The 22928-nt window shown below is 45.7% G+C and overlaps 1 protein-coding gene across 2 annotated transcripts in view; it reads right to left on the bottom strand.

Moving 5' to 3' along the window:
* Nucleotides 1-8524: 8524 nt before the first annotated feature.
* Nucleotides 8525-22928, bottom strand: part of VPS26C (VPS26 endosomal protein sorting factor C) — a 50433-nt gene continuing 36029 nt past the window's right edge. Inside the window, exons 3-7 of one of the 2 annotated variants that reach the window (XM_007470488.1) lie at nucleotides 22178-22327; nucleotides 14204-14278; nucleotides 12315-12465; nucleotides 11881-12033; nucleotides 8525-8612 (exon numbers count right to left, since the gene is read on the bottom strand). In XM_007470488.1, coding sequence (XP_007470550.1) covers nucleotides 8530-8612; nucleotides 11881-12033; nucleotides 12315-12465; nucleotides 14204-14278; nucleotides 22178-22327 — 612 coding nt within the window. In that variant the 3' untranslated portion in view covers nucleotides 8525-8529. The remainder of the gene's footprint in view (nucleotides 8613-11880; nucleotides 12034-12314; nucleotides 12466-14203; nucleotides 14279-22177; nucleotides 22328-22928) is intronic. The other variant, XM_007470489.1, reaches the window with a different exon arrangement.

The following is a 22928-nucleotide window of genomic DNA, read 5'->3' as shown; positions in this document are numbered from 1 at the left end:
CAGACACATAGCTCAATGGAACGGAATAGAAAGCCCAGAAATAAACCTACCCACTTATGGTCAATTAATCTACAACAAAGGAGGCAAGAATATACAATGGAGAAAAGACAATCTCTTCAATAAGTGGTGCTGGGAAAACTGGACAGCTACATGTGAAAGAATAAAATGAGGACATTTTCTAATACTACATACAAAAATAAACACAAAATGGATTAAAGACCTAAATGTAAGATCTGAAACCATAAAACTCCTAGAAAACATAGGCAAACACTCTTTGACATAAGTCATAGCAATATTTTTTTGATCTGTCCCCTAAGGCCAAGAAAAAAACAGCAAAAATAAACAAATGGGGCCTAATTAAACTTAAAAGCTTTTGCACAGCCAAGGAAACCAATAAAATGAAAATACAATGTACTGAATGGGAGAATATATTTGCAAATCATATGACTAATAAGGGGATAATATCCAACATACATAAATGGCTCATACAACTCAACATGAAAAAAATAAACCTGATTAAAAAAATGGACATAAGACCTGAATAGACATTTTTTCCAAATAAGACATATAGACAGCCAACAGGAACATGTAAAGATGCTCAATGTCATTAATCATCAGAGAAATGCAAATCAAAACTACAATGAGATATTACCTCACACCTGTCAGAATGGTTGTTATCAAAAAGACAATAAATAACAAGTATTGGTGACAGTGTGGAGAAAACAACAATCAGGTATCACCTCACATCTATCAGAATGGCTATCATCAAAAAGTCTACAAATAACAAAAGTTGTAGAGGGTGTGGAGAAAAGGGAACCCTCGTACACTGTCGGTGGGAATGTAAATTGGTGCAGCCACTACGGAAAACAGAATGGAGGTTCCTCAAAAAATTAAAAATAGAACTGCCATATAATACAGCAATTTCCCTCCTGGGTGTTTATCTGAAGTAAACAAAAACACGAATTCAGGAAGATATATACGTCCCTATATTCATTGCAGCATTTACAAAAGCCAAGATATGGAAGCAAATAAGTACCCATCTATACATGAATGGATAAAGAAGATGTGGTGTGTGTATACACACACACACACACACACACACACGCATATACGAACAATGGAATATTATCCAGCCATAAAAAAGAATGAATTGTTACCATCTGCAACAACATGGATGGACTTAGAGGGTATTATGCTTAGTGAAGTAAGTTCAGAAACACAAATACTGTATGTTAATCACTTATATGTACAGTCTAAAAAGTAAAACTAGTGAATATAACAAAAAAGAAAAAAGACTCACAGATACAGAGAACAAACTAGTGGTTACCAGTGGGGAGAGGGAAGTGGGAAGCGGCAAAAGAGGGGCAGGGGAGTAAGAGGTACAAACTACTATGCATAAAATAAATAAGCTAGAATATAAAGCTTGATATATTTATTATATGGCACAGGGAACATAGCCAATATTTCATAATACCTATAAATGGAGTATAACCTTTAAAAATTGTGAATCAATGTGCTGTCTGTATATCTTAAACCTATATAATATTGTAAATCAACTATACCTCAATAAAATCAGCCAACTTATAAAAGTAAAATGACTATTGAAAAAATAATATCTACTTTACAAGCTTCAGATAATGACAACATGAGCTATGTAAAGTTTATAGCATAAGACACCTGGCACATAATAAGTACTCAATAAAGTTATTATACTTATTGTGATAGAAGATTTTTCTAACTTCCATGTAGTCTATTCAAATATAAATAAAAGCTGCCATGGAATATATTTATATCCATATTCTAGAATGGATTTAGGTCTGCACGCCCAGGAATGCAGGCAGTTCATTTCCATTTGATAGTCCAAACAAAAACATCTGGCTCTGGTATCTGAAAGAAACTGCATGAAGTTTTTTTTAAAGTTAAGAGTGTTCTATTTGAAGATCACAAACCCCTATCTCCAGCTTTTTACTCTTTATAAAGAAAATGCATGTGTGAACTAACCATTTGGAATCCTCTCGTAAAAGATGGTCGTTACCCACTAATTAAAAATACATCTAAACTATTAGGTATAAAATAAGCTACAAGGATATATTGTACAACACAGGGAATATAGCCAATATTTTATAATAATTATAAATGGAGCACAACCTTTAAAAATTGTGAATCACTACATTATACACCTGTAACATATAATATGGTACAGCAACTATACTTCAATAAAATTTTTTTTTAAATTAACAAACTATTGAGTGACAACTTAAGACTCTACAGTTTTTTTTAATTCAAGTACTTTATGTATTCCTATGTATATATTCAAACACTATATAAATAAAATGCAGTAATATACATATATACATATATGACTGCATTTAATTCTCATGATGTTCTTATGAATAAGTATCATTGGTCCCATTTTACAAATGAGAAAACTGTGGCTTATGGAATTCAGTTATCTTGCTTAGGGTTACACAAGAAATAAGTATCCCAGTGCCCTAGTTCTTAGTACAATGCCCCACATGTAAAACTAATAAATAATTGTGGAATTAATGACTGTTAGAATAAATTAATTTAAAGAATACATCTAAAAATGTAAAAAAAAAACAAAACAAACCAAAAACCTTATGAGGGAGGGGGAAGGAAAGAAAGGCCAAGACAGGAGCACGAAGCGGCTGATAGGAGACTAAGAGGCGGCGCTGCACTTGACAACCAGCATGCCAAGATGTCAGAAGAGGCAGAAGTAGATGGGAGAGAGACTCAGAGAGACAGAGAGCCAAAGAGGGCAAGAGACTGGACTCTAAGAGACCCCTGGACTGACAGCTCCATGCAGTTCAGAACCAGAACGACTATGGCTGAACCCGGGTTCATGGTGACATGGCAAAGCACTGATACTAACCTCTTATTCAGAATCTCCCAACAGGTATCAACGTTAGGGTACCAGAAAGAACCAAAACCAGCTCTAGACTTTGTGGAAAGACTTACTGTCCTGCTGTGGAAAAAAACTGTAAAACCCCACATTATCACGTGGTAGTGCATTTGTATGTGGTGCACAGACAGGCAGAAAGTGTGCACCTGTCCTTTGCTTGGTTGTGGGAACTAAGTAATTCATTTCTAGGTTTGTTGAGGATTTGTCAGTAGCTGCCTCAAATGCAATGAGTGATGGATGGCTCACCCTAAAAAGGAATTCCCCATTTCAGGAATGTCAGTTTAATGATTCCTTACTTTGTAGCCTTTTTGCTCCTTGAGGGTAGTTTTTTGGTGAAGCTCAGTGTCATTCACTGGGAAACAGCTTGATTGATTCTTATTTTGTGAATTGCCATTTTAATCCAGGGAAAAACTATAGTTATCTTTAAATGAGTTAGAACTAAGCTGGGATGGATATACTGAGATTAGACTGACTCACACTTCAACCATCTCTTCATTTCCCTTCCCAACTGCTTCTTTTCAGTTTTCTTGGACAACTTTGGAAAGTTACTATGGGACTGAATAAATCTTAAAATATGCTAACCCCCCCCAAAAAAAGCAGTTATGAGGTAGTGACAAACGTTGCAATGCAAATGAACCTTAAATACATTATGCTAAGTGAGAGAAGCCAGTCACAAGAGACCACACGATGTATGATTCCATTCACATGAAATACCCAGAATACACAAACCTATGGAGACAGAAAGTAAATTAGTGGTTGCTTGGGGCTGAAGAGGAAGGGACTGACTGCTAATGGCTTCAGGCTTTCTTTTTAGTGAAGAAAATAATCTGATTTTGGTGATGGTTCCACATCTCTGTGAGTATACTAAAACTACCAAATTGCGTACTTTACGTGGGTAAATTTTATGGTCCATGAATTATATTTCAATAAAGATGTTAACAAATAGACATCTTTTGGGTATGACATAATCTATATGACTGTGCTCTTCTATACGTTTGAAATTTCCAAAATAAAAGGTTAAAATAAAATGATATATACCTTATGGCATCCATCAAGATGATCCTCAACAGAGTTGGTACTTGACCTTTGACCTTTTTTCACCTTCATCCTTTCTCCCATTCTGATGCCTGGAATGCAGATGTGATGGCTGGAGCTAGCTGCTACTATCTTAGAACATGAAGACAAGGGTCACACCCTAGAAAAGGCATCACAGTGATCTGGAAGTAGCCTGGATCTCTAGGACATCTTGGCTCTGAGCTGCCATGCCAGCTCTGGACTACCTACCTGTGGACATTTAGACGAGTCCTGTTTAAGCCACTCTTCACTTTGGGTGTCCCTTACTCACAGCTAAACCTAATCCTAACTGATAATGTCGTATTTTTATATTAGGGCTATGCTGGTGTCATAAAATAAATTAGAAGGCTTTTCATCCTTCTCTATATCCTGCAAAAGGTTAAATAACAGAGGAACTATCTAATCTTTAAAGCTTTGATAGAAACCTGCCGTAAAACCTTCTGGGGCCTGGCACCTTTTCAGTGATACTTCTTTGGCAGTTTTTTCAATTTCTTCCATAGGCTATCATCTTATTCTGGTACCCCATCTTTTCTGGAGTCACTCTGCATTTTACCGACAGGAAATGCACATACTGTAATATTATAATTCTTATCAGGTTCCTTTTAATATGAAATTGTTCCTAGTGTTACATATTTTCCTCCCTCCACTTCATTTTGTTCTATTAAAGATCAGCCGGTTGAATTAGGCTTTTCAAAGTATAAACTTGTGGACTTATTTATAAATTTCCAGTGTTTTAAATTTCATATCAATATCAATTAGTTCCTGCTTTTATCATGTTTATTTCCTATTTATTTTGCTTATCTAGAGTTTAAATTTGAATGCCTAACTCATTAGTCTTCGTTCTCTCTGGTACAATAAAAACATTTAAGGCTATGAATTTTCCTCTGACTGCAGCACTGGCCATAGTGCAAAGCTTGCTACACAGTATACTCATTTTCATTAAATCTAAAAGCGTCCATAAATGAAGTTTGTTTCCTCTTTGAAGAATGTTATAAAATTTACAAGTGGTTATACTGAATTTGATTTTCCTTTTAGTATCAATTTCTAATTTTACTGCATTATGATAGAGTATGTGGCTTGGGCAATTTCTACATGTTAACATTTTACTGAGTTTTTTTCTTTCATTGATTTTTGCAATTTTTCCATGGATGGAAAAGCATGTATTTTCTGTAAAATATAAAGGAACACGGTGGTGAACATTTTAGGAAGTAAATACTCAATTCTTAAACTTGTCTGCTCTTTTACTGTACTGGGTTTTGAATTTGAGTTTTCTTAATACATACTGATGTTGAAGCTATTTTAAAACAAAAATGAGTATTTAAGATTTTTATTTTTCTGCTCTTTTCTACCACTTTTCCACAGCTAAGTCTGAGCACACCCCTTTCTTGGTGTATCCAGCAGCAGTAGGTCTGGGTTGCTGGCCCAGCCTCCCCCAGGTGGCTGCTCATCTGAAGACAGAAAAAGCTCCTCCCACTTTTGTCACATAAGACCCAGAGGTTGTGGTCTTAAAACTCTAATCCTTGATGGAGATGGGAGGCAGTCATCACATCCCCTGTCGTGGGGCCCTTGCTGAACAAACCCCATCTCTCAGAAATCCTTTTCTCTGGAGCTGCTTCTTCATGGACCTTCACAAAGCCTCCTGCCATGACTGGACTTTGTCAAGGGAATCAAACAGAGGCCTCTCCTGGAGAAAGGACAGCTGATCCAGATGACAAGCAACCAAACATTCTAGTGTTATCTCAACCCTTGGTCTTCAACAAGCAGATGCTCCCCCAAATCTGATGAGTCCTGAAGAAGCAGGCACAAATGATGTCTCTGTGTCTTTCCATCAGCCACAATCCCCTCAACTTTAAATGGGGATAAGAGTTCCCTCCTCATAGTGTTGCTACACAATTAAGATAATACATGCATGGCACTCGGCACAGGGTCTGATCCAGAGTAACAATGAATGCTCACAGAGCTCCTGCTCTCATTAGATGCACAGACATGGCCGGTTATCTATCAACACTCCAGCAACTGAAACCATCTGCGTGGAGGCCCCTGAGTGGGAGCGGCCCAGCCCTCGGGGAGGGCGGCCTCCCTTGAGAAGGCAGTTCCTGCAGGTTTCAAGGACGTGTGGGAACCAGCACCAGACGAGTAGCACCATACTCCCCAGCCCGCAGCGGCTCTCCTCCCAGAACACAGGATGAAAGGGCTGCGTCACAGCTGTCATCACAGAATTTATCTTGGTACTGACACTTCTTCCCAGGAAAGCCTAACCAAATCTTTCAGATCTCTAGAACAGTTAGTGACATTGAAAACCAGCCTGTTTTCCTCCCACTCTGGTCAGGGAGGTTTTACTGGGTAGGGCTGGGTCAGCTGGGTTCTGGGGTGGCTGGATGAGGTCAGCAACAGCTCCGGGGAGTGCTGGTCTACACCCACCCTGGTGTTTGACCAGCTGGGCCTGGGCAAGGTTCTGGACCCTTAAGAATCTTGATGCAGAGGGTGGGCATGAAGATAAAGGAGTATTTCTTCATACTACATGCATGTGGACCTCGGGCTGTACGAGAGGCATGGGTGGGACTGGACCCTACGTCACAAGCTCCAGGGCAGGACAGGGCAGGGCTGCTGCAGCCCAAACACCCGGCAATCCTGTGCTCTGAAGATGACCCATTCCTTTCCCTCTCTGGTGACCACAACACCGGTGAGAGGCTAGCTGTTCGGCTCACACATTCCTTGTGCTCAGCATGGTCTAGGTGGGGAGTAGGCCTGTTCCCGTCCAGCCACGGGAAGGGGCCCACGTCCTCCCTGTCACATGACCACACCCCGCTGCAAAGGAGTTGGAAGTCAGTCCCCAGTCAGGTGGGCATGGCTCCACGGAAATGCAACCCTATTTCTGAACTCGGAAGGGAATCAGAGGGGGGCTGTGGAGAGCACTGGTGATCTGCCATAGCCCAAAGTGCCACCAGTATGTGGGGGTAATCTTACCCCAAAGGTCTTAAAGGTAATTCAGACTCAGGCTCGGGAATTATGAGCATCAAGAAGGCAGAAATGACACCAGGGACCCACCTCCCCCCAGCTACCGGAGCAGGCAGGCTCGGGACATGAGCTCTGGGTGAAGACAGGCATGATATTCTGGCTTCTTTTTTAAACGTTTTATTTCTGATTGACGTCTCCACCTTTCCTCTGGAACTCACGATGTGGCTGAGAACCAGAGCAAGGCCCCATTTCTGCTGGAGCTCCAAGAGCCAGAAGGTGCTCCTGCCTAACCGGGCATTTCCCAAAAAAATGTACTGTTTTAGGTTCATGGCCTCTTTCCTTCACCTCCCCTTCCTCCTGCTGTAATAGGAGCACCTGACAATGGACACCCCCAGCTCCAGCCAGGGCAGTAGTGGGACTGCTGCTGCCCAAGATACCCAAACATCCGAGTTTTCCTTAATAACTTATGGTGGAGGTGCCCGTCCAAGAAGCGCAAGGAAATGGCCCTCGCTCGGGCCCCTCGAGGTTGAATAAAGTGATAAAGGCGGCCGGGCTGCTGGCATCTTCAGGTGATGATTATTCCCTCAGGAGAGGAAGGCCAGGCAGCGTGCACAGTGCGCGGCTTACTTCTGAGGTTAACTGTGGACCCAGAGAAACAACAGCAGGATGTGAAGGAAGAAATGTGCTGTAACAGAGCCACCGTACAGGGCAAAGCCCAGCAGGAGGCGACGGAGAAACTGGCTTCAGGCCAAACTACCTCCCCCGAGCCCACCAACGTAGGTCCCTCAGGTGGGATGGAGGTGGGCCAAGTTCATCAGGTCCAGGTCCAGGTCCCGCCCAGCACAGAGGGGTCTTCACTGCTGGCCTGGGCCCGGGTCCCCTGCCACTCAGAACCCAGCCAACAACGACGGACGTGGACACGTGTTTTTATCCCCAGCAGAACCTTGCACTTAAACGGACTCTGGGAAGACGGCAGTAGGCAACTTCACACCAGGTCCTGAGACTCAGAAATACCCCAGCACCAGCCGTGGTCACCAGATCCCCTCACTCCTGGGAGGGCAAAGCATACTTTCCTCCGGTCCCCAAAAGTTCTCAAGTTATCATGACAAATGTTATAAAAGAGAACAGAGTTGGAAACACGCTGCACATCTGCAGCGGGCGCCACAGCACCCTCCTTGGCGGGCGTCCCCCAACATCATGAGCAACCAGCACGCCTGTTGCCACCCTGCGGGGTCGCGGAGCTGTCGGGAGCCCTGGCCACAGCCATCGGACAGACAGGAGGTTTCCTTTGTCCCTGACCTCACTTTCCAGCAAAGCTCAGACTCTGTTACAACTGTGCTCTGAACCTAAGAAGGAGCAGGTTGGTCAGGAGTCACAGGAAATTTACTCTCTGGGAAACGGTCTTGCCAACGCCACGAAGAAATCCTGATGAATTTCAAAGGGAAGCTCTGACTAGAGGGGCCTCGGGGGAATGAGGAAGAAGCGTCAGACTCGTTTCTGATACAGAACCATCAAGAGAGCGAGTTCGGGGCTGCCGGCTTCGGCTCCCGCAGGTCGGCACGGCTGCTCCCCGCCTACATCCTGCAGAGCTTCAGCGGGAAGTTCTCTGTGATGAGGTGCTCGGGGTGAAGCAGCACAACAATGTTCACCTCGAACTCTGGGAAGAGAAAGGACAGGCTTCATGCCCACCGGCCCGGAGCAGCAGGCACCAAACCCCAACCCCGCCACGGGCGCAGCGAGCTCTCGACAGAGGGAGCACCGGGCGCTGCATGCGTCTGCACGTGCGTCATCCCAAGCATCCAGGAGAATCAGTGTAGATGCTACACTGGCGGGACTGCCTAAGTAAGCTGGTCTTCTCACCTTGGAACATGCTGTAAGGCCTCAGCTTCCCCAAACACTCTCCTTGTCCTTCGTCTTTACTACAGAGAATCTTCTAGAATCCTGTCAATTCACGTGTACTCTTTGGCTTTATTTTTACATTTCCTACAGTTCTTAATGGAAGAGTGGACTCCAAACTGGCCCACCGCTGTCTGGCGACACATCTCCCAGCCCAGGCAAGAAATAATGTTCAGAAACAGCAAGCAGTCTAACTGTAGTTCCTTTGGATACTGGTTGGCTTCCCTACAACACCTGTTCAAACATTCCTCTTTTACCTTTCAGCAAACAGGAGTCTTCTCCCCAGCTCTCCAGCCACTAAGGGTAAGCTTACTGACAGAAAGAGGGGCACGCATGACGAGGGAGTCCCCGAACAGAGTCCAGCCCGGGTCCCTCCCCCGCATGAAGAGTGAGGCGGGCAGCACCGCAGCATGGGGCTCAGCTGGGGAAGGGGCTGGGGGTCAGCTCGTCCAGGACTCCGCCTGCAGCCCAAGGACAACGTCCCCATGTGTGGCTGTCACCTTCGCCAAGCACCAGCCGGGACAGGAGTTGTGCACCAGCAGCACGCACCCTGTTCCCTTCCTTTCCGTTCCTTGATGATGGTCACGCACCGGAACAGCCCCTGGCCCTGCCCGGCACCATCCCTCCCCAGGTCCTCTAACCACCTTGCAGTCCTCCCTGGCGGGGGGCACCGTGAGCTGGGCTGGAGGATGCCGCGGGCCTGGCTGTGCGAAGCCCCCTGCAGTCAAGGTGAAGGGGTACACCCAGATGTGCGCCTAACGCAGGACGCGGGGCTCACCCTGCCCGCACCCGAGACCCAGAGCCCGACCTCACCAGCCACACGACAGCAACCCAGGGGCTATGAGAGGCTGCGGCGCTCAGTGACCGTGGGCCACCTCCTCCCTGGGGGACCCCACCAGCTGACGGGGCGGCCACTGTGCAAGCCCCTGAACAGACGAAACAGGAGCCACGAGGACAAAAGCATCAGTGATGTCCTGGCTGATGGACTGAAGGCGTTATTTCTATGGAAGAATCACAGGCACCTCATTAAATCTTACATGGACACTTAGTAAGTCTGACAAATATAACACACAGAAAATAGAGGTGCCTGATGCATAGCATAGCAGAAAAAAATAATTTTTGGACCGTTTTTGAAGTTTATGTAGGAAAACCAAGTTGAGGAATCAACAGACAAGCTCCTCCTCAACTTCACATCAAAGTACAGTCGACCTTTGAACAACGCCGACCCTACACACGGCTGACCGTCTGCATAGAGTTTACAGGCTGCCCCTTATTCAGCAGTTCCTCCATAGCTGTGGTTCTGCATCTGCAGATTCAACCAACCACGGCTCATGCAGCACTGCAGTGTATGCTCCCGAAAAAACACCCATTTCAGAACACAGTGTGCAGCGTGGCAGGGAGCACCCCGGTGGGACGCGCGGGGCTGGTACGAGGCTGTGGCTGGGAGGCTCCTGGTGGCTGCAGGCACTGACTCTGCACTTGAGGCCCTGGGGCCTCTGGATTGTGTACAGTGGGCATATACTACCTACTCAATAACCATACACAGTTTTTGAGAAAAAACATGGTACCTTGTTAGCTTGGGTCAAGTCTGACCCTATGTCATCTTTCAGCCGACCGTGCTGTGCTTTTCCGTATTCGGTGAACAGCTGGGTCTGTCGCCCTCATTTCTATTGACAAGGGTGTCCTGACCCCATTATGTTCTCGCTACAATATAACATTTCAGATAAAGCACTCAAGGGCTCCACTGGTATTAAGACTGTGCTTCTAGCCTGCCGGGCTGGCGGGGCTCCGGGGCTCATGCTCCAGAGCACACAAGGGCACAGCCAGGTATGAGCAGCACCCCGGGATGCCAGGTGCGACCACCTTTCCCTCTCTTAAAACAAAGAGCGTACACTCAACTTCAGTGATGAAACTCTACTTACCTCAATTTTTTTTTTTTTTTTTTTGGCTGTACCATGCAGCTCGCAGAATCTTAGTTCCCAAACCAGGGACTGAACCTGGGCCCCGGCAGTGAAAGCGCCAAGTCCTAACCACTGGACCGGCAGGGAATTCCCTCTACTTTCTTCAATTTTAAATTACATTATTTGTAATTATTTAAAGTAAAGTCACAGTCTAATTTTAAAAAAAAAAAAGATTGTCTCTGGGCTAGTAATATTGTATGTTAGAAGATTTAGGGGGAATATAACATTAAGAAAACACATTGGCCTTAGGGACTATGCTCCCATTTCTCAATGAAACGGGTATGAAAACAATCATTTACCAAAAGGTCCTTATTCTATCTATTCACCAGTGAGCCTGCGCATGACACAGAGCCCAGGGACACTTCTGTGGTCTTTTGGTCAGTCTGCAGAAGGTTGTGTCAGCCAGGGCAGAGGCCCGAGGGTCCATCCTGCTGTGTCTCTGCGGTGGGGAGTAAGCTCTCCACTGAGCTTCGTAAGCATGAACATTTTATTAGGATGAATGCACCATCAAAACACTTTATAAGAACACTTAAAACCATGGAAAGGTTCATAATATAAAGTGAAGGGAGTTAAAGCAGGATAGAAAACTGCATCTGTCACGTGATTCAGATCTTGTGGTCAAAATCTCTACCCACGCATTCATGGAAAACGACCGACACACCCTCAGCTGCTGGAGCTAAAGCCCTCGGGAAGATTACCGTTCACACTGGGCTGTCTCAGGTCTCGCGTCTCCGTCAAATGCCAGCCTATCAGGGAGCCGACCTGACCTCCTCATGCACCCGGCTGGCTGATCCCTGGCTGAGTTAGTGTCCTTCACAGAGTTCGTGGTCACCTACCCGGCCCACGCTGTCTCCCGGGGGGGGTGGGGGTTGGGGGCGACACAAGTTCCTCGGAGCCAGGACTGCTCACCGGTGACCTTCAACGCCACACAGCTGCTCTGCCTGCGTTTTTGTTGAGTGACCGAAGGACTGGGTGCTCTGGGCTGCATCTGACCCCAGCAGACCAGCAGGCCCGACCCCTCCGGTGACTGCACCCCTCCCGGGGGTACCCCAAGGGCAGCACACGTACCCACTTTGAAGTTGGTGGTCTCCAGTGTCGGGCAGGTGAAGAGCCGGGGGAAGACCATGTATATGGGGACAGAGAGACCCCGACACACATCCCCGTCGGCGATCTGAATGTTCTGAATCTCTGTGGCATCGCGGGCGTACCCTTCTGCACAACCTGGAGCAGGGAGAAAGCATCACACGGTCAGAACACAGCAAACGTCCAAACAGGCTGAGCCACAGGCCCTGCGTGAGTCTAGGAGAGCCTGCATCAGCCCACTCACCTGCTCTCCCCTGTCTCTGCAGGATTCTGGAGTCCTCCCTCCCTCCACATCCCACGCTCCTCAAACATACGTTTCTTGGAATCGAGAGGCGAGCTCATGGCTAAGGGCTGGCAGCGGCGGGGGCGGGGAGGATGGAGAGGAAGAACGGGAGACAGGGACGGAGTGGGGACCTTACCGCAGGTCTCCACGCGCACCAGCTGCAGCTCAATGCTTTTGATGGCGGCCTCCGAGCTCTCCACCACCAGCTCTCCCGTTAGTGGCTGTGTGATAACACAGTTGGTCGAGTTGAGATGTCCTCTGATGAGAAATTTGGGGAGCAAGGCTCTCTAAAACAAGACAAAAACAGACACATCAGGAGTGGGAGGTGCCAGGAGAAGGTAATCAAATCACTTTGGTACAAATAAAAACTGAAAACAGGGTCAGATAATTTTTATAAAATCCACTGGGACCCTGGTTTACAAAATGGGAAAAAAGGTACAACAGTACTTACATTTTCTGTCAACTTAAGTAACAGACTGAATTATTCAACAGCTATCTACAGACGTAAGGCACCTGATGTTGCTGGCACAGAATGACCAGCTCTCTCACAGAAGCATACTGATTGCCTAGATCAGGTCTGGAACACTCCTTCTCACCAAGGACACGACATAAAAATGTCTAAAGAAGTTGCTGACAGTGTTTAAGGACAACCAGTCCCCAAAAGGAAAAAAAAGAGGTTTTAAAAAGATAATCAATTTTTAAATGTTCCCAATTATGCAATTCTGAAAAACCAAGACATTAACTTTATTTCAAGGAAATTTAAAGAGAACAATTTTCATCAATGCTTGACTAAAAAAACCCATGGACCTTTTCTCTTCAGACAGAGGAAAATGGCCACGGGTGAGTGACGATGCCACGGGAAAAACAACTAGAGAGTTAGAGACATCTGTCCTGGCAGAGTCTTTCCTATGGCTGTGTCCCAGTTACTGCAGATAATTCAGAGTTTAGAACACCACACTGTCCAACAGAAACATAATGGAAGCCACAAATGTGAAGCAACTGTAATTTAAAGTTTTCTAGTAGCCACATTAAGAAAGTAGACGGAAACAGGTAAAATTAATCAGTATATCCAAAATATTATCAATTCCACACATCATCAGTATTTTACAGTTGTGAATGATGTTTTATATTCTCTTTTTCATACCGAGTCTTTGAAACCCAGTCAGTATCTCACCCTGAATCTCATCTCGATCTGACCAGCCCCACCTCAAGGGTCAGTGGTCATGCGTGGCTGGTGCCCTGTACTGGAGGTCAAGAGCAAGGGCGCTCTGTACCTGGTAGTCCCCAAAGGCAAAGAACTCTAAAAAAAGTCTTAATTCAAGACAGAATTCTAAAAAAAACTAAAAGAGGCTATTTGTTTAGAAAAAGGAAAAGCAGTAGCAGTTCCCATTAAAATTCTCTTAGGCAACTGCATGTTTCCAATCAAGGTTCAAATTCCTGAGAAGAAAATCTGACTGGCCTACTGGGGTCACTGCTCCAGAAACCAGAGAAGGGAGAGAAGTTCAATGGATTTCTGAAAGGCTCCCCATGACACACCCCCACCTCAGCTGTGCCTCTCGCGAGATGAAGCCAATAATCCTCCCAAATTGGCCTTTGACCCGACCCCAGTCAGGAGGGTCCAGGGAGCAGAATGCAGGGTTAGGGTAGGGAGGAAAAGCCACGTCCACAAAAGACAAGTGACCAGGGGCCCAGCTGAAAAACCAGGGTATGCAGCCCCCCTGACAGGCAGTGGCGGCCCCGGGGCTCAGGGGAGGGGGTCTCTGGCCACAGTGCAATAAAACTGGGAGAAGATAGTAAAAAATTATAAACATATACCCTCTCTTTTAAAAACCATCCTTCTGCTAAGTAGTTACTGAATTTAAAAAGAAAGTAAAATTGAAAATACAGACTATTTCGAGTAGAGACAAAAATTTCCTCTTGCTGATGACTTGATACCCAAGTAAAGAACAGGTGGGCAACAGTCTGTCAGTGGGATCCGGTTACTAAGAAAGCCTCCCTGGCACTGGCGTGTAAGGAACATGTTACCTCTTTGACATTCTGTAAGGTTTCAGGCGTGACAGTGAAGGCCACGGGACTCGGAGTCAGTTTCCGCTTCTGAGGCTACAAGAGGAGGAGAAACCAAAATCAGCAGCGTCCACAGGTCAGACTTGCCTTTTCCCCATTTAAGGAAACACAAGGTAGCATCGTGAACCAGGAAGACCTTGGCACTAAGAGGCAGGATGCTTGGATTCTAAACACAGTTCTGCCAAGAAACAAGGAAGGCTGTGTGCTGTCCAAGGTCCTCATCCCCGTGACTCAGTTTCCTCATCTGTAAGATGAGGGGACAGGCTTCTTAGTCTCTAAGGTCCCTTTCAGGTCCAGAATTTAAAAACAGAGCAGTATTGTTGGGAGACATTTATTCTCAACCTCTTTCTGAGAATAAAAGCCACTGAATCGGCACCATGACCCTGTGCAGAGCTGTTACTGGCCCTGGTCCCACTTCACAGATGACAGTGAGGCACAGAGGGCTCAAATGGCGGCTCAAGCACGGGGCAGAGTTGAGGTCCAAACCCAGGCAGCGTGGCTCCAAGGCCGGTGCAGTTAGCCACTCGGCTGTACAACTGTCTACCAGGAAGAATCACACCTATAACGTAAGTAGTTATATGTTAACATAATTAATTATATGTTGCCGTAATTAGTTAACAAGGATCATCTCCGCATTACATACGTGCAGAATCCATCAATACAGCCAAGCTTCACAGGGCCTGCCTAGTGTCGTTTACTCATGGGCTGGGGCCAAAAGGCCACTGACACCCAGATGGCCGAGGAGCCATGGAGGAGAAAGGGCACCGACCGATTTGCCAAGTTCACTCACTCACCAAAAGCTTATTCTAGGAAATATTCTTCTTGAATATATTCTTTTTACTAATAGGTTCATGAACATATTCTTTAGGGAATAATATATTCTTCCTCACAGTACACAGAGGAATATTTAACTTCATGTACTACAGGTCACAGCATGGTTTGGCTTCTAGTGAAATCAGTCACGAAGACTCTTGAAGGCCGAGTGCGGGCGGACCCCCAGGGGCAGGAAAGAAGCCCAAGCTCTGCGGCCACCCGTGGGCCGGGGGCCAGGTCTGCGGGCCCAGCTCTGGGCGGGGGGCTGGGTTTGGGCTCATTCATCTTCACAAAGTTGGAGGCGCTTTTTATTTAGCACATAAAATGCCAGTTGACGTTTTTAGGGGATAATCTACGTGAGAAAAAGGTTTTTTGCTTCACTTTGAAAACCCTTGATGGTAAAAGGGAAAATATCCATGTAAATCAAGTTACCTTCCAAAAAGGATAAATATTTTCATCATATTTTACATAAAATATTGTATCACTGAGAGAAATACTTAACACTATGATTATTAAAAATTTATAAACAGGGAAACTACAAATATTGGAAATCCTAAGAAGTCACAAAATGATGCGAGGGCATCAGTGATTTTGCCGATCTTATGCACAAGAAATCTGTCTTACATTTTCACTTAATCATCACTAAAAGAGACCCATGGACATTTCATAATAGTGTAAAAGGCCCTGCCCCAAAGGACCTGGAGAGGCTGAGACACAAAGGAATCCAGGGCCGTGGGCACAGCTACTCACCACCACGTGTCACCTGCAGCCCTGGCACGTGAGAGGGATTTTTAAGGACACTTTGTCACTGCAAAGTACTAGCAGAGGTGTCAGGAGAGGCTCCCCACCCCGGCCCGAGCAGTCCTGCATGTTCTTGCTGCACAGGCCGAGAATGCAAGGCCCTGGCCTTCTCTCCCTGGGCTGGGCCATTTCCCCCAGCTGTTCGCTGAAGCTGCCTTGAGGGACAAGGTGATGTCTCCCTCCAGGACAAAGAGCAGGCTTGCTCACTGCCTGCTGTAACAAAGGCGGATTCCCCAGCTTGGGGCTCCGCAGCTGAGGCGCAAAACCCCTCAGGTGCAGCGCCCCTTTGGGCCCGTGGCATCACCCCACAGGGCTCTGGCCCAGGGGAATGACACACATGCTGACACCAGCCATGCCAGGAGAAATCCAGTCCCCTGCCTCTAACCCAGGAGTCCTGAGTCTCTCCCCAGCATCCACGAAACACTACCAGGCTAACTTACTGCTTGTAAGTGGGGTCAGCCCCAGACCCCACAGAAGATTCCTATTACTGAGCCCAGAGCCCCCTAGTGCAGCTTACAGCAGAGTGAACGATGAATTCACAGGTCTTGGTCAAGTCCTTGGCCAGCAGGGACCGTCTCATGTCACAGCGCAGGGTATACTAGAGGGAAAGGCAGGGGAGAATACATCCTTTCAGATGGTTTGCTTTCATCTTGGAATTACTTACAAAGAGGCAAGTCAGTCAACATATTTTAGGGAAACTTTGTCCGATTAACATGTTACATGAAATTAATATACATAATGGGGGGAGTGAATGCTCAGAACAACAACAGTGCTATTAAAAAAACACTTTAAGGTTATTCCTCAGCCCATTCCCACGGCCATTCTGTAGCTGGACCCCCTGGAATACAGGTGCAGACCCTCCCCTGTAACACAGGGCAGACCAGAGAAGCAGAGCAGGAAGGGCAGGCCTGGAGCAGCAGCTCGCTCACACCCGGTCCTCTGCCTTACCGGGCGAGCCCAGACAAGGAGCACAGCTTCTCTGGGCTTCAGCTTCCTGCTCGCTCACACTACCTTAGTGAGGACCCAGCGAGGTAACGTGTGATAAGCCAAGGCCTGGCACACAGCAGCTCTGGGTAAAACGGCAGCTGTTTTGTAGTAAGGATGAGAAAACACAGAGGCAGCAGGACTGCAAACCCCTGGACGGCATCTAGACTTCACAGGCCAACCTGGGAGATGTGGGTCAGTCCCTGACTCGCTCTCACTCGCTGGGTTCTCTGCATGGGCGGCACTGCGCTGGGTGCCGGGGCAAGGGCAGAGCTGCACCCCACGTGGGGTAGGGAAGCGATGCTAGCGACAGTGCTGAGTCCTGGAGCTCAGGCCTCCAGGGCATCTCAAAATGAGCTCTTCATATCTTAACCTTAGGAGGAAAAAAGAGGGCAAAGTCTTTGCAAAATTGTCATTTTAGAAAATTCAGATGTATGCAAACGTAAAGAGAAGCGTATAAGGAAGCCCCAGAGTCCGTCAGCCAGCTTCCCCAACGGCCAGTCCTGTTCTTCCCCTCGGCCCTCCCCCATTGGCCAGCAAAGACGTATCCGGCGAGCAAAAGAACGTGGACGGGAAAAGGACTGAGCATCACGCTTGCTTTGAACTTGGCTGTATTCAACTCCTCTGCTGTCCCTGTGCTGTCCTTCTGAACTAGCCACTGCCGGTGCACCTGCTGCAATGGGCCCCAAACCGAAAGCTCGGCTTCACCCGGGACTGTCCCTTCACATCCCTGCCCACGGCAGACTGTGTGGTAACAACACTCTACAGCACGATCACTGTCTTAATCTTAAACAAAAAATCACAGAATGTATGTTTGATAAAGTGAGCTGTTGTTTTAATCATCCAAGAAAAACATTAAAATAATTTGTAGAACTGGAACTATATGCACAGTTGAGTCAAGAAGCTACAACTAATATGACCAACCTGTCCACGTTAAACAAGAAGCTGCTGTGTATTTAAGGTGCTCCTGGGATATTAAAACATTAAAGAAAAAAACAATCAACCTTTGTCTGCAAGGGCCTTCATATATATATACAGATATAGATATAGATATAGATATTCTCTATCGAGATTTCAATCTGGTCTCCCCAACCAGACAAGCTCAGTGAGGGCTGTACCATATATGTATATGCTGTGTTTGTGTGTATAATGTACAATATATACATGCACGTATGCATGTCCACTGTCTCTCTCCTGTACAGACCACACGCTGCCTAGAAGAGGCAGAATTTTATTCGGGCTTTGCCTGGTCTCCTTGATCGTTTTCCCAATGGGAACGTTCCTTCCTCATTTTCAGTCTCAGGGCTTTGGGCGGGGCTGATTTTCCCCCATCCCACGGGGGTGTGGAAGTGACCAGAAAGGCAGGACTGTTGCTGGGCCACGGGAAACAGTCCCTTCTGCTGGGGCTGCCAGGCCAGGAGATTGTAAGCCTGTGGCCGCCGGCCAACAACCAACTTCGCCCCCGAGAACACCGAGCTGGGGGCTGACCGGTGCCCGCCCTGGCCTAGACAGGCCCCTGGAATTGAGAGTTCCATGATCCAATATCCCTTTTTTGGCTAAGCCAGTTTGAGCTGGATTTCTGTAACTTGCAGATGAGAAAGTGTGAGTAACGGGCACCAACTTTTGGTCATTGAAGGTTTTTAAGTGTGAAAGCAATAATTAGTAATATAAGGCAGCTGGTGGTAAGTGGAGGGAAGGGGAGAAAGATAGAGAAAAGAGGAAAAACACTGAGGTTATGTTTTAGGAATTGTGTTAAGTTCTTAAATTTTTTTTCTTTTTATTTTGGCCACACAGCACAGCTTGCGGGATCTTAGTTCCCGGACCAGGGATGGAACCCGTGGCCCCTGCAGTGGAGGCGCGGAGTCCTGACCACTGGACCACCAGGAAAGTCCCATATTAAGTTCTTTCACATGTACTTTCTCAATTAATGCTGATAATACAAATGTAAGAACTGTTGACAAAATATAAGGACAGTCACCATTAATTCATTTATTTAATCATTCAGAAAACATTTACTGGGCATGTTCTACGTGCCAGGCACTGCGCTAAGCACTTCACATCAAGGCCGCATCAACCCCCCAGGAAGAGGGGTCATGAAGGCTGCTTGGGGTCACAGAGGTGGGATCTGAATTTATACCTGCCTGCCTGCTGCTGAAACCCATGCTCTGAATCTTTATGCAATACTGTAACTCCAGCCCAGATCCGTCTGCTGCAAAGCCCTGGATCTTTTAGCTCTATCATGATCCTTCCCAGTTATTAAGGAGTGATCTATACGGTGTGAGCTACGGGAGGTCAGAGGGGGTCAGGACGGCCAGACTTGAGCAGGGCTCCAAGAGGAGGTGCAAGATTCGATCTTTTTTTTTTTTTTCTTTTATGGATGCGCAGCATGCAGGATCTTAGTCCCCCGACCAGGGATGGAACCTGTGTCCCCTGCGGTGGAAGCGTGGAGTCTTAACCACTGAACTGCCAGGGAACTCTCAAGATCCGATTTTTTCGACTGTCAGTAGACACAGGACAGGAACGAGGAAAGAAAACGCGTGTCAACAGACTTAAAGCCGACTCCTAGCAAGGAGTCTGTCAACAGGAGGACTACCACCTCTACCATCTGACTGAACACAATTTCAGCAGACATGCTGGAACTGCTGTATTTTGTGTTTTATAGTATAAAACCTTGCTAGCATGGCCACAAGAGTAAAACAACCATAATAAAACTTCCCCGTGATTTAAACAACTTTTAAAGGAAAAAGTGGCTGCACAGGGGACGACTAGAAAGACTGCCAGCTTCCTGTATGCTCTATCTACTAATAAGGATGAGAAATGGATGCAAGATGGCTGAGAAGAATGAGAGCAAATAGGATCAAGCCCTCTAACAAGTTACAAGGAAACCAGCCCCTGCAAGCTGGCAATTTAATACTGGCTACATTTTAAATCCTTTATTCTGTCTTATGATTTCTCCTGTTTTTACATTATGTTCCTACAACACAATTCAGAGGATAAATGTAAAATGTCTTTTCACCCGTATAATTTGAGAAAGATGTTATTAGGGCTCAACAACAACACTTTCTATCCCAAGTCACGCACCCGGGACTCTTCACAGGAAGCTCGATAAGCGATGGCACTGAGAAGGTGACGTCCTGTGTGGCACCTCTCTGCAAGGCACCTGCTCCACTGTCCAACAAGGAGGGTAGAAAAAGCCCCATCTAGAGACTGAGTGAATGAGTGAACTGATGAATGAAAAAGAGATCAAGAAGCTATAATCCTAGTTTCTCTCAAGAAGTATATTTCTCAAAAGAAGCAATGACAATTTGAGTAAGAGCTGAGAATATGATGATATTGGGGAATTTGTATTCATTCTGATAGGTGTGAAAACAGTTAACTGGGACTATGTAGCAGAACGTCCCTATGTTTTGGTGATAGGCATTGAAGTATTTTGAAATGAACTGTCAAGATTCTGTAACTAACTTTGAAATGATTCAGAAAAAAAATAAATACAGATGAAACAAAGGTGGCAAAATTCTAATAAATGTTGAATCTAGTGGTAAGTGTAAGGTGACAAGCTCTTACAATTTGAGGCTGAGCAGACATCTCTATATTTTCAGAAATTTATGAGATATTTGGGGAGGTGCAGAATTCCAAGTTGTAGCATTCTGAGGTTACCCTCAAAGTGGTAAAATCTGATGACCAAAATGAAGGGGGTCGGGGCGATTATGTGCCTTTTACTAAAGAATTAACCACGTTAACTCTTCTTCTGCATTTTAACTAGTTTCCAACTTACACAGAGATACACAGGAACCCAAGTTTTGTATGTATATCTGTCTGGTTTCTTGGCAATATTTGGAAAAGGGTGAGATTTCCAATTTTATTTTAAACAAATTAATCTTTTAACAAGAATGATAAACACAGGAAAAGAAAGTGACAAGTAAGAAGTATGACCACAGAAAATCTGATGTTTTCCTATTCAGTTTCTAATGAATATATGCTTCTATTGCTAAATAAGCAGCATCAAAGAACTACTGTGTGGGTAAAGCAGGTTGATGCTGATTCTGGCAAGAGAATAAAAATAATTTTGAAAATGTGACGTTTGAGATATTTTCAGTCTCGCTAAAAAGTAAAAAGGCAATACTTTCTTTCATGGTGAAAGTATTCCCAGCCTAGAAAGCTGGTCAGAGGATGCGGGTCTCTACAGCAGCGATCTGTGTGTCTATGCAAGGGGTCTCCTTTGAACCTAGACGCTTTACTGTCACTTCTTGTGAACTGCCCAAAGCCTTCAGTATATTTATTGCCTGAAGCAGGCGCACGAATAACAAAGGACTAGCAAAGCTTCCCTTTACAGAAAGGTATTGACTGCGACAGAGCACGTCATACTGGCAAAGCTTCCCTTTGCAGAAAGGTATTGACTGCGATAGAGCATGTCATACTGGCAAAGCTTCCCTTTGCAGAAAGGTATTGACTGCGACAGAGCACGTCATACTACATGGGCTTCTTCTTGACCGACCTCTTAGGCCATGCGTAAAACTCACATACAGACAAACTTTTGGTTAAACTCTCACAAGTGTTTGGAGGATTTCATTTTAAAAAGTGCTACATTTTAAGCAGGGGAATGGTCTCTACCAAGACCAAATTATCAGCTAAAAATTAATAAGTCAAAAAAATTTCCTAACTGCCAGCCCTCTTGCACATACGTAAGACAAAATACTTTTGTCTCATCCAGCAGGGGAACCGCTGCAAGGCTGATAACACAAAAGTACCTTTCTTTCCGCTGAATCAAGGAAAGGCTCTCTTTCTCTTGCTCTGAGTCATGACTCCAAACTGCCCCTGAGACAACAATAGGGACTGTGAAAGAACCCTGAACCAGCGGAGGTAGACAGGAAGTCATAAATCTACTTCCCCCTCTTTTACAAGGTTTGTTCAATAAAGAATACAAGCCTATGTCAGAGCGGGAGCCTTTGGGTATGAAACAAAGAGATATTTATACGTATAAAATAGAAAAGTTAGTGCGGGTGCCAGAGAGAAGTGAGGGCACGTCTACTACCAACAGTAAAAGCACCCCTTACAGTGTCAGTGTGGCCTGAACAGAGCCCCAAAGAAACAACGGAATTTTGGAAAGAAGCTACAGCTTGGGTCCTCCTAGATCCCCATCAAAGATAATGGTCATACATAAAATATGTTCTGCAGGGCAAAATGAGAAATCAATACAGAATATACATGGGAGGGCTCAGCAATAAATAGAGTATTAAATTCTTGGGTCCACCTATGAACTTTCAGTGAAAGAAAGACCAAACTGTTTTGCAGAAGAAAAGTTGTGAAGTCAGCTTCACAGGATAAGGAAACTCTCACCTGAATGTTGACAAACACGCCATGGTAAGTCTCATATAGAACTCTGTTACCCTTCACGTGCAGAGGAAATTCAAAAGGAATTTCTGTTTTGCCACTGGGAAATTTTCCTGGTTTCACCATTTCGATGGTACTGTTGATAATCTGGATGGGCTGTAAAGAAAACCCAAGTCAGTCCATCAACAAGCACTTCTTGATGCACTTTCTTTCACGTTACTGCGTCTATTAAATAATCTCCCGAGACACCACACCCCAGCCCTCAGCCGCTACCATCCTGGTGCCCTGTCAGCAGTGAGTTGGCCCAAGGTCTCTGGTTCATTTGCAGGATTGGATGCTTAGGCGTTTGGTGCACAGTAGGAAGTGAACTTCCCTCCCTTACCCCTAAGTATCTCAGCTGACTGTCCTAACGACCCTTCTGGCGGGGGCACCTCCACCTTCAGAGTGGAGCAGACGTGCACGGCCCTTGGCAAGGTGCGAGGCCCTCGCACAGCCCAGGGCACCCGTGCAGGCCTCCTCGGCTGGGCCCTTGGAGAGAAACAGTACTCACACTTGGAACCTGCCTAAAAGGCAGGTGTTACACCTTACTTAGTTAAGGTACTCTAAGCCATTGATTTACAATCACTTTGAGGAAATCCACAGCTTCTGAAGTGAGCCTCTAAGTGTTGATGGAAGAAAATAAGAAAACTGTGGAAAAACCTGGGAAGGTCCTGAATCTGAATACTCTTAACGAACCTTTCTTTCCTCTCAACTCTTT

The sequence above is a fragment of the Lipotes vexillifer genome, unplaced genomic scaffold (assembly GCF_000442215.2).
Source record: "Lipotes vexillifer unplaced genomic scaffold, Lipotes_vexillifer_v1.1 scaffold402, whole genome shotgun sequence".
Lineage (NCBI taxonomy): Eukaryota > Metazoa > Chordata > Mammalia > Artiodactyla > Lipotidae > Lipotes > Lipotes vexillifer.
The sequence above is the reverse complement of the archived record's forward strand: the minus strand, read 5'-3'. Positions and strand labels throughout refer to the sequence as shown.